The 17,582-nt window shown below is 37.8% G+C and overlaps 1 protein-coding gene across 2 annotated transcripts in view; it reads right to left on the bottom strand.

The window, feature by feature from the left end:
• Positions 1-16,436: 16,436 nt before the first annotated feature.
• The window catches only part of crhr1 (corticotropin releasing hormone receptor 1), a 173,463-nt gene continuing 172,317 nt past the window's right edge, over positions 16,437-17,582 (bottom strand). For both annotated transcript variants that reach the window (XM_055194465.2, XM_055194467.2), the window contains one exon: positions 16,437-17,406. In XM_055194465.2, coding sequence (XP_055050440.1) covers positions 17,266-17,406 — 141 coding nt within the window. In that variant the 3' untranslated portion in view covers positions 16,437-17,265. The remainder of the gene's footprint in view (positions 17,407-17,582) is intronic.

The following is a 17,582-nucleotide window of genomic DNA, read 5'->3' as shown; positions in this document are numbered from 1 at the left end:
ATTTCTCATTAATGCAATTATCTAATCAACCAATCACATGGCAGTTGCTTCAATGCATTTAGGGGTGTGGTCCTGGTCAAGACAATCGCCTGAACTCCAAACTGAATGTCAGAATGGGAAAGAAAGGTGATTTAAGCAATTTTGAGCATGGCATGGTTGTTGGCGAGCCGGTCTGAGTATTTCACAATCTGCTCAGTTACTGGGATTTTCACGCACAACCTTTTCTAAGGTTTACAAAGAATGGTGTGAAAAGGGAATAACATCCAGTATGCGGCAGTCCTGTGGGCGAAAATGCCTTGTTGATGCTAGAGGTCAGGGGAGAATGGGCTGACTGATTCAAGCTGATAAAAGAGCAACTTTGACTGAAATAACCACTTGTTAAAACCGAGGTATGCAGCAAAGCATTTGTGAAGCCACAACACGCACAACCTTGAGGAGGATGGGCTACAACAGCAGAAGACCACACCAGGTACCACTCATCTCCACTACAAATAAGAAAAAGAGGCTAAAATTTGCACGAGCTCACCAAAATTGGACAGTCGAAGACTGGAAAAATGTTGCCTGATCTGACGAGTCTCGATTTCTGTTGAGACATTCAGATGGTAGAGTCAGAATTTTGGATCCATCATGCCTTGTTAGCACTGTGCAGGCTGCTGGTGGTGATGTAATGGTGTGGGGGATGTTTTCTTGACACACTTTAGGCCCCTTAGTGCCAATTGGGTATCGTTTAAATGCCACGTCCTACCTGAGCATTGTTTCTGACCATGTCCATCCCTTTATGACCACCACGTACCCATCCTCTAATGGCTACTTCCAGTAGGATAATGTCACAAAGCTCAAATTGGTTTCGTGAACATGACAATGAGTTCACTGTACTAAAATGGCCCCCACAGTCACCAGATTTCAAACCCAATAGAGCATCTTTGGGATGTGGTGGAACAGGAACTTCATGCCCTGGATGTGCATCCCATAAATCTCAATCAACTGCAAGATGCTATCCTATCAATATGGGCCAACATTTCTAAAGAGTGCTGAATCAATGCCACGTAGAATTAAGGCAGTTCTGAAGGTTAAAGAGGATCAAACACAGTATTAGTAGGGTGTTCCTAATAATCCTTTAGGTGAGTGTATATATAAACATTAACAATTAAAAAAATTACTGTAGTATACTATTGTATTTATTAAAGTAAACGGCAATATATTATATTACAGTAATTTTAGTATAGTAAAACACTGTAGTATCTAAACATTTAAGATTACAGGTAAAACAAAATGACTTCCAAATGTGCTGTTAGACTCTTACCCTAAACCAGACCTGAGTGATTCAGCTGCTCTCCCGACGTCTCACAGGATTATCTGACATTCTTCATCTGTTGCTATCGACCAACCACAGCAATTTAATCTATGAAGCAGTATGCCCACTAAAATGCAGGCAGGGTGTTTGTGCTCGTCAGGTAGATAAGAGATGTTTTCAGTAAAGGCCTGTAACCGAGCATTTAACCTTTGCAGCGACCCAGCTCTGAGAAGACAGAGGGATAAACTGAGATAGATCTAGGAAAAAACAGTGCACACATTAATAGTATTTCTAAGGTGTAATCTTGATTTCAATGAATGTAATCCATCAGGGTCATAAACTGGAATCTGATATAAATCTGCCCTCTTTCGTTCTCTTCTGGACAGAAGTTTAAATATAAATGTGGAGGTGAAGTCGAACAACAGGCTATTAACACATTTCTTATTCTAGTGGAGGAGAGCCTTGAAATAGATCAGGTAAAGGTGACCCTCACATAGGGAACAATCAGTTGAAGTTGTTTTTATAAATTTATATCTTAAGAGGCTTTATTCTAGCCAGGCAAATTTCAACGGAATCGCATTGCAGATAACATGTTTAGATATGAATGTATTATTTATATGGATACAATAAATTATTTAGGCAATATTAAATGGAAACACCCAATTGTTGAAATCATGTAAAGCGACCAACTTGCCCCACCACTGGAGTAAAATTTCCCCTAATAGACGGTTTCATAGCACACACGTGCGCAGACGCGATACATGTATGGGCTCCAACTTTACTTCCGGTTTTGTTTTTTTAATGGTCTGACTAGTTGCTAAACTGATCTCGTGAACAAATGCCTCGTCGAAAATAACAAATGTTTTGGTTTCCTAGGTAATCTATGTGTTGTTTTTTTGCTTGTTAAACTACGTTTAAAGTACTTTGTTGTTATTTATTCTTATAGTGGAGTTTACCGGAAGTTACGTGCGGACCACGACAGCCGCTTGTTTATGTTATTACTGCTGAAACGGTCTATAGGGTAAACTATACATACAAATGGCTTACAAGTGCCCTATTTATCTAATATTTAATAAAAACATAATATTTCTTGCTTCACCTATAGTTTTAATAACCATTATTTGCAATGAAGTAATTGGCTGATCACTGCATAGTTTCAATTGTAAAGCTGGAAATGAGATGATTATTACACAATTAGAGAGATTTTCATCTGAAAAACATAAATATTTTGTTTATTTGCTTCTAGATAATCTAATTTCTACCATATTTTTCAAACAATCTGAATGAATATGATGAAGTAAACAGGAAGTCAACATCTTTCTCTTTGGATGTCTTAGAGGACAATGCGCCCTTGGGAACACAGAGATGAAGGACTGGTAAATGCATTTCATCATCACAGCAATTTGCAATTTTAATGTGCATGTTTAAAGGATGACATAAGCAATCAAATGCTTATGACAATTATAATCATCTCTGCTTACAGATAAATGCGAAGCCTTCACACTCTTAGCTATTAATGATATCCGATTCATACACACAAAGGACATACAATAAAACAATAAAATGTTGGTTTTCAGATGTGATTTACAGATACACAGATTATTTAAGGGATAGTTCATCTATTCACCAACAAGTTGTTCCAAGCCTGTATAAATTTCTTTGTTCTGCTGAACACAAATGAGGATATTTTGAGCAATGTTTGTAACCAAACAGTTTTTGAGCACCCATTGACTTCCATACTATTTTTCTTTCTATGGAAGTCAGTGGTGCTCCTGTTTCTTGCTTTCTTACAAACATCTTCCTTTGTGTTCAGCAAAACATCGAAAATTGTCAGGATTGTAATGACTTGCGGCTGAGTAAATTATGACATCATTTTCATCTTTTTAAAACATCCACAAGTTCAATTTGGGGGAAAAACGGTGAGGTGAAGGAAATAGAAATTAGACAATTGTATAAAAAACGCTTAAAGACCCAAAATTCATGCCATCTATTTCCATGCCCTTTCCTAAAAACGGTAAAAATCTGTAAACCATCTGCTAAAACAGCGGTTTCCAAACTTTTTTCCTGCGCACCCCCTTCTATGTCCCAGCCGGGTTGGCGCACCCCATGCATTTAAGCACATTGCTCGCATATCCTGTACATTAGACGCGCCCATGTCTCGTCACATTTCACTGTTTCTATTTTTGCCATAGAAGAAAAGTCAATAGTTTATACTTACACCTACCCTTGACTAGACATAAGTTTAAGTCTCAGACGTGTGCTACGGCTAGATGGTGCAACAGGTGTAAATTCTACGTCCGACGTAAAGCGAATTTTATGTCCAGAATAGTCTTACGACCAGGTTTACTCCCAGCTGGTGAAACCGGCCCCAGAACACGCATGACAATAACAACATCAACAAAGTTTCAATTTAATGCAACAAAGCTACGCAAGGAAATGTTTAATGTTCATGTTTTTTATTCATTTATTGTATGGAAAAATCCCACTTAAAGAAACAGGCCGCCATTACATTTTCCCCTTCCCGTACCACACTTTGGGAATCCCTGTGTTAGAAGATAAGATCAATTTTTTTCCAGGTAAAATTTTGGAAATCCTGGAAATTACTAAGGCCTAGTCCACATCGACATGTGTATTTTTATAACCAGAGTTTTTCCTCCAAAAAAAGTTTAAAAGATATCTCCGTCCTCATGAAAAAGCAAACACAAGCTATCAAGCACTGTCAAGAGCATGCCACAGCAGCAGGTGGCGATATAACTCAAATCGTAACAAAAGTGACATCGCAAGGCAAAACACCGGTTTTACTGTCTACATGACAACACTGCAACCGGCATTTCTTAAAATCCTCATGACAGGGGTTTTCAAAAATGTTCGGTTTCAGTGCCGTGATACTGCGTTTTCGTGTGGACGAACGGCCGTAAAAAAAAGTCACGGTTCTAAAAATACCCGTGTCCGTGTGGACAAGGCCTAATTTACAAGAAATGAGATAAGGTTGTATCTGAAATTAATGTTCATTTTGCGAAAAGCACAAAATTTTGTTTTTATTCGGAGGACGAGGAGACACAAAAAACCTAGATACTTTAAAGACATATAAATCATATCTGTAGTAGAACCAAAATCAACAAATAATTGAAAAGGTTGCGCTGCCTGCGCAAGTGTTAAATGTGTATTGTGTTCAATTAAAATCAATAATTTATTGAGAAAGTTTACTTACTATTTACGTTTTTTTTGCTGAAACAATGCAGATAATACGCCTGAATAAACAACACTGTCAGCTGGTGCAACTCATGCGGCATGATTTCCCAGCCTCATCGACAGCAGATGAAAAACTTGGCACATCTAAGGTGACAGAATCGACTTCAGAGCAAGACTTTCAAATCTTGCCTACACATGAATTGTGATTGTCAGAAAACATATGTTCATTCGGCACCGCAAACCAACAGAATGTTTCGATCTGTTAGTGACTGTTAATCTAAGAGTTTACTTTGATTCTTGTTGAAACAGAAACTGTTGGACACACTACACCTGAAGTTGGCTGAAGTTTTGATGGCTTATAGCCTAGGACATGCATGTGACATACTGTTGAAATGTAGGTTTACTCATGCTTTTATATGGTGCTTGCTATGAACTAGACGTGAATCTGGTAAAAATGAATCATTATGGTCACTGGATTGATGTCATCATCCGGAATCATTTTCCAACGCTATGGGTTTGATTCCCATGGAACACACATAACAAAATGTTAAGCTTGAATGCACTGCAAGTCACTTTGGATCAGTGCGTCTGCCGCATGCATAAATCCTGACAGAACTTTGTGTGGTCCGGGGTGAGAAATCCAATCTCTTAACCGAGAATTGTCGGTGTCATTGCAACGGGGACCACTTTCTTACTCTATGTGGAAATTTAATTCTGAGTGAAATAGCCGCAGACATCAAGAATTCCAATAATCCAGCACAAATAGGAAAGCTCTTATGTAAAATTGCTCGGGCTGTGAAGAGGACATCAGCCAAGAACATGGATCTCAGTGATGATGATTGAAGTTCTCAAGCAGTAGTTTGTGAAATCTCAGCCAATAGATAAATAAGCCCTCTCTCAATTCCTCATAGTCATAGCATCTGCTCTGTGTTAAAGCCAGATTAGTGTGAATGCCATTTAAATAAAAGCATGGGCAGATATCTGTAATGAGTAAACACGGCTAAAACAATAGTGATTTTTTTATTTGGATCCATTAGCTCTTTTATTTTGTATGCTAATGGCATTAATGATTTTTGAACTCCAGGACCATTACTGCTATTGCTTTTGAAAATGACCCTGTACCTGTAATAAAACAAAACAAACCTATCCAGTGTCTCACGTCAGGTTAATCAAACAAATAAATCAAAAATCCATTTATACATTTTATACTAATGGATCCTCTCCGAGAGCATTTATTTAGACCTATTTAGTACATTTTATAACTATTTCCCTTTGATTTATTCAGTGCTATTCTTTCGGGGGGTTTTGGTCATGGAATTGTTCCCGCGAAAATGAGACTGTGGATAATGTGTCTGTATCCTCTTTGTGTGTGCACATCTGATCCAAAATAAGTAGTTTTTGACATTTACTTTTTACAATAATCTCTCCAGCTTTGCTTGGAAAGATTTTAAGTATAACAACACTCGACCGCAGGACGACTATTACCCAAGACTAAAAAATGTTTAAGGCTTTCTCAATGCCAGGTGTTCCTCGATGTCTATAATTTTCCAAATAATGTCCAAAACCTTTCAACGCACTTGGGTTTAACTCACTTAATATATCTTCAAAAATATCATTAACATTTCTGTATTAGGAACGCGAATACTTTTAACATCTGGTGTTCAATGCAACATTCTTAACTTGATAGAAAATGTGCCGTCAGTGATGTACCTTCGATAGCTGAGCCTTTAAGAGTGTTTTCATACCTTAAAGGACATCTCAATGTTCTTGCTGGATTCATTGAAGTGGTATTTGTTATAAATGGTCTCAGCTGTTAGGCATGCAATTCGAGGCGTACTTCAGCAATAGGAATGCATAGAAATGAACCCAATCGTTGGCACGTCAGTGGAAAAGCACAAAAACAGAGGAAAGCTGCAGGACATTTGGGTGTCAAAATGCTTTTCAGTATAATGAGAAAAACCAGGGGAACCTGAGCACACATACATAAGATAAGCTATTTTGAGCATAAATTACCTCATGTGGTTATGTCTTAGGCTTAGATTGCATATTGTTTGAGAACTTTTGTCATTGAGAATACATATCCGCAATAGCTCATATGTCACTTCAACTTAAAGACGGATTAGAACATTTCCTAGAACTACAAAAACATGATGTAATGACATATTTCAAGATAACAACATTTCAATGTATCCCATTTTCAAAGATCAGGGGATATTATGTTACTAAAGCAATATGTACCGTATAACATTTTTACACAGTCAGACAAAATGTTCACTGTCACTGGGGCAGTACCCTTTCAAAAAGTATACCTTGAGTTAATAATAGTACAAATATAGGTACACAAATGGCGCTTTTTCATAGTACCCGACAGAGGTGGGTAGAGTACCCAAAATCTGTACTCAAGTAAAAGTACAAGTACTTATACAAATATTTACTCAAGTAAAAGTAAAAGTAACAATCTAATTATTTACTTGAGTAAGAGTAAAAAAGTATTAGATGAAAAAACTACTCAAGTAGTTAGTTACTCGTTACTTCCGATCTGATTGAAAAGAAGCGTAAAATCCCTGAATTTCAGACTACTTGGAGGGCTTTCACAAACCTCTCCTTAAAAGTCTCATTGTTCTGCTTATATACTACTTATAAACCTAGGTTAAAGTAAAGCAGTCGTTCTCAGTCCTCCATCACCACATAACTTGTCATTAAAAAAAAATCTTAAACACACACTTTTTCTGACAGTTAACTGTGTCTTTATTTTCATGTTCACAACAAAATTTGGCTGCATCTGCCTTCAAACAAGCTTACAGTAAGCTAAAAAGAATGTGTGTGTCTGTTTGTTATCAAGTTTTTATATGAATAGGTTATTTTCATTGCCATTAATGTTCAATTAATCAACATAAGGAGCTTGATAAAATGCTTATTTTAGAATTTCAAATGGAACTAATCTGTTTTTGCAAATCAACTCTACATTTATTATAATATATAAAACATGTTTCTTTAAAAACATACTTTATTCTTTTATTTTTATAAGTATATAGATTCTTTAGGAAGGAATTAAATAAAATACAATCCAGTTTTTATTCGTATGTATTTTCTACATTTAAGTAAGGTGTCCGGGTTATGTGTAGGGGAGAACAGGCGAAAAGTACCATTTTTCAGAAGTTTTTTAAATTTTTAAAGATAATGTTTCAGACAGAGATATAATTTTGCTGTGCTCAGTAACTATCAATACCAGGTGGAATTTTGAACAAATGTAAAATGACTAGTATAATTTCACTTTGAACATAAGTGGTGAATTGTTTTTTTTAACACAACAAAACAATGTAGATTTTCGTGTTACACTTGTTTTTATTAAATATACATGACTATGACCTCTTTAATATGTAACTGCAAACATATTTTGTAATTTATCTTTGTAAAAAATAATGAAATTATATTTTCATTTTAAATTTCAGTTTTATCAAATGTTTCAAAAGCAACCAACAGTACAAACTTAAATTCAACAGTTTGAACACTATGAAAATTAAATTAAATAAAATTAGAATAATATAAATGGTACAAAAGTAAGTGTTACTTTCGTCCTGACAGGATCTCCTCACATTTAAACCCGATTTACTTTTATTTTGAAAAAGTCTTGAGAAGTCAAACTTCAGGATGTGTTAGAGCAGTAAATAACCTGAATATTGATGAAACGAGAAACACAACGCGTTATAAGAAAACAATGACCGCTTTTGGAATTTACTTATGGTTGAAAACACCTTTCTGGATCTACACCCGTAAAATGGTGAGTAAATAACGCGATATTTGTCAGCTCTGTCAAGGGTTGCAAAGATGCTGTCATAGTTTGGGATGCAAATGTTATCAGTCCTCTGAGAAAATCGCTTTGTTACTTTCGTCCAGCGTTACTTTTGCCCCGGTTTTCCCGTATTATTAATGCAAGACTTAATATTATGCTGTTCAATTTTAGTTTTATGAGGAAATGACATGGAAATGTGCAGATGTGAACGTGTGTTGTTTGTAAGGTTAGAGTAATTTTCATTGCTTGCACAAGAGCGCATATGACAAAAACAGTGCGTGAAATAATATTATAATAAGGCACTGCACAAAGTCACACTTGTGTTGTTTCAGGTTGGAGCTTGAATTCCTGTACGCTGAGATGTCAGTTCGTTTTGGTGCACAAAGCATACATCGCATTATGAAACTATTCTTTTTCACCTTTTGTAGTGTAAACATAGACCAAACTTGAGGCCACGCGTGATCTGCCTCCGATAGCTTGCATAGGTCATCCTCCGCTTCAGTCATCTCCTTTCATCTACGCGCGCTAAATGGTGATACGTAGCCACCATTCGCAACGCACGCAGCCTCTCTAACGTCTCGCGAGACTTTCGAACAAGCCATATAAACTTAAAAAATAAAATATATTCATTAATTATTACCATTTGAAAGTAGCGTAGTAACGCCACCGAATGTAGCGAAGTAAAAGTACAGTTTTTTCATTAGAAATGTACTCGAGTAAGAGTAAAAAGTACCCATTCTTAAATTTACTCTAAAAGTACTAGTTACCCAAAAAATGTACTCAAGTAAATGTAACGAAGTAAATGTAATTCGTTACTACCCACCTCTGGTACCCGACGGTTTGGGTCGGGTTACTTTTGGGGGCTTTTCCACTGGGTACTTTTTTACTTTTTGAGTACCACCTCGGTTGGGGTTCCAAACGAGCCGAGCTGATACCAAAGCGTGAGGCGAAAACACTGTAGAGAATCGTCACTACTACCATCATCGCTATAATGTAAAGATTAGCTTTACCTTCATGCTAGCGTGTGCTGTCTTGAGTAAACATATTGTCATCTGTGCTTGCTGCAAGTCCCTTTTAGCAATAAAAAACATCCACAGGTTGAGAATCAGGAACACCATAACAGTTTTTTTCCAGACTTGCAGTTTGTGGCGGCACATTCGCGATGCGCACGTCCACATATACGCTTAAATGCAACTTAAATAAGGCTCAGCGGGGCGCAATGACTGACCCCACGGGTGTACAGAAACTGTAAATATCTTTTTGTGGTTGTCAATTTGAATTTTGTGGCGGACTGAGAAATAAATTAATGTATGGGAATGTATAGCATTACAATAACGCTCTCACTTGTATGATGTCACAGCAGTAGGCAGCACAAATATAATGACACGCCTTTAATCCCTCCCATTCTGAAGTGTTACTAAACTAGCAAAAGTGAGGTGAGCTGACCTAAACCGTGAGGTACTATCCAATGGAAAAGCCCAAAAATGGTACACATTAAGACAGGGATGGGCAACTGACGGCCTGAGGGCCGCACACGGCCCGGGGTAAATTCTAATTCAGCTCGCTGGACCATATTATACTTAATCAAATATTTTTAAAATGATGATTTTTGTATTAGGACGTAAATACTCCCAACCAGGAGGGGGCGCTAGGCCCCGTGGATCCTCACAGTAAGCATAGTCCCATGTTCGGGCTTATGTGAAGAAGAGGTCTTCACAGAGTCCGAAAACCCGAGGTCCGACCCAAGACCCGATCAGTTTCGGGTCTAAAAGTTTCATGCATGCCTCGGACACGGGTCGGTTAGAATAATCCGGTCTCGGGTTATTTAAAATGAATATGTTTTTGCCGAACGAACCCGAGAAGCCCTGAACTCTCGCATGTGTGTGTCAATGTCCTTTTCAAACCTCTCCTCTGTTTGCAAAAGCACTTGCGACATTGTGTGGCTGGCGATAGGTTAATTTTTTGTTCAGACAGACATGTCAGATATTTTAAAAAGTAAATTTTAGCGGTTACCTTGGTGTCATCGTGATATAAACAAATGGAGCAGCTCGCCAAATTTGTTGCGAGGCCACCGGGGCTGCAGACTGCACACACATCAGTTTACATTCGGGTCCATTAAAACCAATGCCACTGGTTTGGGTGACGGGTCGTACTCGGGCCAGAATTGCTCTCAGATTTGAAAAGTAAAATACATTGTTATTAATATTTTTTATATATATTTTGTTTTGAATTTATGTATTATTTATTTCAAATAATTTTGTTCTCTAAGGGCGGGATGAGAAACTCCTCTATACTAATTTAAAAGTGCCTTGCTTGTTACAGATATTAAAGCAATACAGTTAAGAAGTTTTATCTGAAATGCTTGTCCACTGAAAATAAAGTTTAGAATTAGCATAATTGCTAAGTTTTATAGTTAAAATATTTAAAGACAGGTTAATTGTATTGTGGTTTCTTAATAAAGGAAATTAAGAATGATGTAAATTGTGCGTGTGGTTCTGGCCCCCTTGGTATAAAGGAGAAAAATGCTGGCCCTCGGCATTATCAAACTTGCCCATCCCTGCATTAAGACTTTTTAAAGGGCACTGCCTGATAGCTTTACGGATAATTTTTTTGATCTTTTTTTCTGACAGTCCATGTAAAATGTGCACATAAAAATGTCACAAAACAAGATTTATAAAAGAAAAACAATTTAATGCACATCTTGATCAGCACAGTACTATATGTATATGCCTTCAACATTTCAATCTTTGTGTAGTTGATTTCATATAAATTTCTGTACATTTCCTAAATTCTCTCAAACATCAATCACAGTCATAAAACAAAGAGAAACACATGAGAAAAGTAATAAATAGAATGTTCTTGAAGCTCTGGAAAATATGACAGAAACGATGGCATGATTGTCTTACAGAAACACAAAATAGCAAGACACTTTACATTTTTCACCCATTCTGGACATTAACGTTATGAATATATGAGTCGGGCCTGCGGGCTTGTGTATTTCCGACCTCTATTTTTAAATAGTGAGATAAATATATTTTTCTGTGCCGTATATGTTTAAATAAATAAAAATGTTTTTGTACACTTTCACATCACGCAACAGGAATACCCGAGAAAGATCTCTGTTGACATCATTGTCACAAATAGACAGCCACGACGCTCGTACTTGTTCTGACCCTCTGTAAATGTCACGAATTTGGAAGAACTTCACAATAAAAGCGTATAAATAATACAAACAAAAATAAATACGGACAGCAGTGTTTCTTAAAAAACTATAGACATAAAGGGCTAAAAAGATGCTCAGCTACAGAAAATACAGCAATCTGCACGGACATGAGTACTGGAAACTCACAATTTTGTCTGCGCTGTGTCGGCCAGCAAATTTGATACAGACACTGACCCAAGCAAGAACGAGTCTGAATCTTTGTGCATTAAAAGGTATTTACATTAATAATTGGTGAGCCATAAGGAGAACAGCTATGTCTTTAAGGCATGTATGCCTTTCTTTGGAATATTGCAGGTGTGGATGACAGTGATTCCCTATGGAATGATTATCGTCGGCTATTGTCCGGTGGTCACGTGACCGGCATACCAAACAAAAGCCAAACCAAAAGGAAAAAGTAACGATTCAGGAGTGGAAGAGCACTGCACATAAGCCACAGAATCTCAAATAGCAAATCAGTTTTTCTTATCCATCATCCGACTGTACTGTAAGTAACAGCACATCTCAACAAGCTGCACAATTTGAGGTATCATTCATGTCTGTAGTATAAAAGCGTTGGGTAAACATAGATTAAATCCATTAACACTGGAAAATGACATACTTTACACCTTTAAATAAGAGCTGCTTGAGCTTATGACAAAGAACATATAGTGAAACCAGCAATATGCATCTAATGCCAATGAATCTATGCTACTATGCTCTTATATGTTTTACGTGAATAGTTTGTAGTTTAGCACTAGATTATGGATCCAGCAAATTCACTACACATTAGTTACAAATTTAGATAATATACTATATCTTGTATATACTGTATTGTACCTATATATCTTTAAAGAGCATCTGTTACCAGTGACCGTGTTTAAGTTTTGTATACTAGGCGAACATTTAAACTGTTTAATATTAGTATAATTGCTTTATATAGTGAAGCTAATGTACTGTATGTCTGAGCTGTGCTGTGAAAGTCCTCAGGACAGCGATGCTAAATTTAACCCGAGGTGACAATAATTCACATGCACTAGTAAACAGATTCATTTAATGTTGTAACTGAAGCTTCTCCGCTTTTCATCACGTCTCTCTCCGCATCTTGGAGATTTCAGCAATCAGCTATTCTTCCGAACTGCTTTGTATAGATATTGACTTTATACATAAATATCAGTCAGTAGCAATTGAGTCATGCTTGCTATTTTAAAGTATAATTGAAGTTTCAACGAAATAAAGTGGTGATGATTTATTTGGTCACTGCAATTTTGGCTAGAGGCCATTCATCAGGCTTTTCCAAATAAGTAACACTAGACAGAAAAATGCAATAAAAACTGTGATTACTAATAAAACGTTTTACTTTCAGTGTGAAGGGAATGAGACGCTGCGTCACCATAGTGATGTGTTTCCAAAGCGTCACTATGCCGCTCGAAAGGGAACGGCTGGTCTGGGACACTGTATTAATCTAGAGTATAGTCCGTTTCTTTACATCTACGCAAACGTATGTGCACGGTTGAATGCACAGCCATGCATAATAAAATAAAATGTGATTACTAATAAAACAATTTACTTTCAGTGTGAGCAGAGAAATTTCTTGAAGAAGGAAATGACCCTTGTTCCCTTAGAAGGGAACGAGACGCTGCGTCACAATCATGACGTGTTTTCAAAGCGTCACAACGGCAACGCAGCACAAATTCCCTCGAAAAGGAACGCCCTGTTTTGAGGCTGGTCTGGGACACTGTATAAGTCTAGAGTATAGTCCGTTTCTTATCATCTACGCAAACATACGTGCACAGTTGAATGCACAGCCATGCATAATAAAATAAAAATGTGATTACTAATAAAACAATTTACTTTCAGTGTGAGCAGAAAAATTTCTTGAAGAAGGAAATGACCCTTGTTCCCTTAGAAGGGAACGAGACGCTGCCTCACAATCGTGACGTGTTTTCAAAGCATCACTACGGCAACGCAGCACAAATTCCCTCGAAAGGGAAAACCCTGTTTTGAGGCTGGTCTGGGACACTGTATAAGTCTAGAGTATAGTCCGTTTCTTATCATCTACGCAAACATACGTGCACAGTTGAATGCACAGCCATGCATAATAAAATAAAACTGTGATTACTAATAAAACGTTTTACTTGGAGTGTGAGCAGAGAAATTTCTTGAAGAAGGAAACGTCACGGGTTACGTATGTAACCCTTGTTCCCTGAGAAGGGAACGAGACGCTGCATCACCATAGTTACGTGTTTCCAAAGCGTCACTACGGCAACACAACGTGAGTTCCCTCGAAAGGGAACGCCCTGCTTTGAGGCTGGTCTGGGACACTGTAGTAGTCCAGAGTATAGTCTGTTTCTTTACATATATGCAAATGTACGTGCAGGGTTGAACGCACAGCCATGCATAATAAAATAAAACTGTGATTACTAATAAAACATTTTACTTTCAGTGTGAGCAGAAAAAAATCTTGCCGAAGGAAACGTCGCAGGTTACATGTGTAACCCTTGTTCCCTGAGAAGAGAACGAGACGCTGCGTCACCATAGTGACACCTTTTTTCAAAGCGTCACTACGGCGACGCAGCGCAAGTTCCCTCGAAAGGGAACGGCCTGTTTTGAGGCTGGTCTGGGACACTGTATTAGTCCAGAGTATAGTCTGTTTCTTTACGTGTATGCAAACGTATATGCACGGTTGAACACACAGCCATGCATAATAAAATAAAACTGTGATAACTAATAAAACGTTTTACCTTCAGTGTGATCAGAAAAAAATATTGTACAAGGAAACGCCACGGTTTACGTGTGTAACCCTTGTTCCCTGAGAAGGGAATGAGAATCTGCGTTACCATAGTGATGTGTTTTCAAAGCGTCACAACGGCGACGCAGCGCAAGTTCCCTCGAAAGGGAACGCCCTGTTTTGAGGCTGGTCTGGGACACTGTAGTAGTCCAGAGTATAGTGAGTTTCTTTACATATACGCAAACATATACGCACAGATGAACGCACAGCCATGCAAAGCATACGCATTGCGACAAAATGCAATGCATCTCATGGGCTACATACTGATACATTCTCCTGTAGGTGGATTTGCGACCTACGCGTACAAAGGACGCGCGGTTACAAAAATCCGGCGAATAATTGTGATAACGAAATTCACGCGCACTGTACACGGACCCTTGCATATGCGTAAAAACGGGACAATACTTCCAGCTTTAGTCCTAAACATATATTCTTTCTGTTCCCTAGCAGAATTATGGGATATGGGATTGGTCATTACCTGTTTTTTTAGATATACACAATACTATACAGTAATTACCAAAATCTTATATGTACATAACTAGATGGCTAAATTCGCATATACAGTTAAAAAAGACGTGTCCACAAGAAGCACGGCTGAATGAGTTCATGTCAAAGCTAAAGATCACAAATGATTCTGGCACGAATGCACCGCGAAGGTCAGAAGAGCACAGAGGCAAAGATGAAGATCCTGAGTCAGTTTGTTTTGAATAACCTTGCTCTCTTTCTATCCCTATCAGGTGTGATTGATTGGATACGTGTAGCACAAAAGGCATATCTGCTTTATAGTGCTGAGTCAGCAGTGAGCGGTCACAGGACGCGGTCATTGGTGGCTCAGGCTCAGTGAGATTTTTAACACAAGGATGGAGGTTCAATGAAGCTAAATGATGCATGCAGATGTGTCCTGACTTTATGATAATATACAGTGGAAGCAGGTTTTGTTGAGGCGGTTCTTTTGGGCTGAAATTACATCTAAATATAAATGGGAAAATCTGGTCCTACAGTAGATTGACACAAAAAAAGCAAATATAGAGACTTTTTACACAACTGTTCAGAAGCTAGAAAAAGATAAACACATACAGAGAGAACAGTGCACTGCAATAAACAAAACTATATCAGTATTTCTGTCTTGATTTATATATACAGTACCGTATTTTCCGGACTATAAGTCACACTTTTTTCATAGTTTGGCGGGTCCTGGAACTTCTAGTCAGGTGCGACTTATACGTCAAAATTATTTTATATGAACCAAGAGAAACCATTACCATCTACAGCCGCGAGATTCCGCTCTATGCTGCTCCTGTATTTATGTCATTCAACGAATTCAGTGATAAAACTTGCCTTTCCAGATTAAATGTCTGTTCTTCGGCTTGGATTTGTTAAATTATTTTCTAAATAAACGCAACGTATAGTCCAGTGCGACTTGTATATGTTTTTTCCTCTTCAAAACGCATTTTTGACTGATGCGACTTATACTCCGGAGTGACTTATAGTCACTTGCCACTGTATATATATATATATATATATATATATATATATATATATATATATATATATATATATATATATATGAACAAGACAAAAATAATGATTAAGAAAATAATGTGATTTCCCTGCTGTCCAGAATTCATACCTAAAGCTATAACATCAATAGCAACATAAATGTCAAATGTATCTTGGTAGAAATAAATGATGGCGGTTTTTAAGGCTGTTGTGCAACGGAGAAGTCAATACAATCCACACAAAAACCATTTGCAACTTTCAGCCGGGTCATTTGTGATTACAGTGAGCCATTTTGGAAGTTTATGTCTCCAAAAGCTTCTAGTGCTAATTGGAAATATGGGAATTTAGAATGAAGCTGATTAAAAAAGAAACAGATAAATGAAACCGTTCAATCGCCCGCTTGGATGAAGCTCCAAATGATGTGGGATAAAACCAACATCTTTTTTCAAGACCCCCTTATTTAAAATAATGCATTGTTTGTTTAACTATACCTCCAGAGTCTTTCATGGACGTCTTCTGTTCCTGTGAGCTTCATTCTTAATTTCCCAGGAGTTAATAAGTCCCAAGATCCAGTAACATATACCTCAAATTTAGCTTTCATTTTTAGGAACCTTCTTTGTTCCAATTGAAATGCAAAATACACCAATAGATTCACTGTACCAAGTCCTCAATGTTGGATGCGTTTACTCACAAAAATACTGGGATTGTTGAAAACAAATGGGATCTATCACTATTTGCAATCATTTGGACATTGTAGAGCAGCAAGGAAAGTGTAACAAAAATATATAATCACGATCTGAACAACCTGAAGGTCTGTGATATTTATGCCTGATGTGTCCAATCAAAAGAGTCAACACCAAGACTGAGCGGTCACAGAGAGATCTGAGATATACAAAGTTTGTTGTCTTTGTTTAATACATGGTATAGCCAAATATTTGTGGACACCCATATGTGCTGAGCATTTGATTTCAAAACCACAAGCAATAAAATATGATTGGTCCTCTCTTTGCTGATATAATTGCTTCATAAGAGATCTTCGAACATTAGCTTCAGGGATTTGATCCTCTTCAGATACAAGAACATCAGTGAGGTCACAATTTGTGTTTCAACTCATCTCAAAGATGTTCAGTGATACTCCTGGGTTTGGCCGTGTAGCGTACGCTCCATGTTATCATAGTTCTGGACACCAGTTAAGAATAACTCTGAGGTCTCCAATTGGAGAAGAGGACAGAATATGAAATATATATTTAACAAAATAATCCTGGCTATAAGTGTTGATCTCTTGTGCCACATTCATTAAATAAGACCAACCGTATCTCATTAAGTTCTCGGCGGGTGGACTTCGCTTTCTGTGTACACGGTCACTGCCCATAAGTGTTTCACAGGAGGATTATACCCTGTTTGGCCCATAGCTATTATCCCTGGGTTGTGTGAGGATGTAGACGGTCAGAGCGAGTGCAGGAGAACAGAGGGCAGACGCATCATTTCTGCCGAGGTCAGACAGCAGACGACTGTTTGATGCTGTGAAAGCTGACCCGCGTGGGAGATGTAGGAATAGACATGGCCCGAGCCACCCGTGCCCGAATGGAGTGCTTGTCCTGCCAGCGATGCCATCGCTTACGCACGGCTGACCTCACCTACAGACAGAGGAAGAAAAAAGTAAAAAAAATGTCTAGAAAAGCATGTGGCTCGCCAAATACAAATTTATACTCATAATTTCAAATCCTACCAGTGTGTGTGTGTGCGTGTGTGTTAGGAGGTGTATGTTTGTGAAAGAGGAAATAAGGATGTGTGAATCTGTGTGGGTTAGCGC

This window comes from Misgurnus anguillicaudatus, chromosome 19 (assembly GCF_027580225.2).
Source record: "Misgurnus anguillicaudatus chromosome 19, ASM2758022v2, whole genome shotgun sequence".
NCBI lineage: Eukaryota > Metazoa > Chordata > Actinopteri > Cypriniformes > Cobitidae > Misgurnus > Misgurnus anguillicaudatus.
Note: the sequence above shows the minus strand (reverse complement) of the source record. Positions and strands in the feature narration are given on the sequence as shown.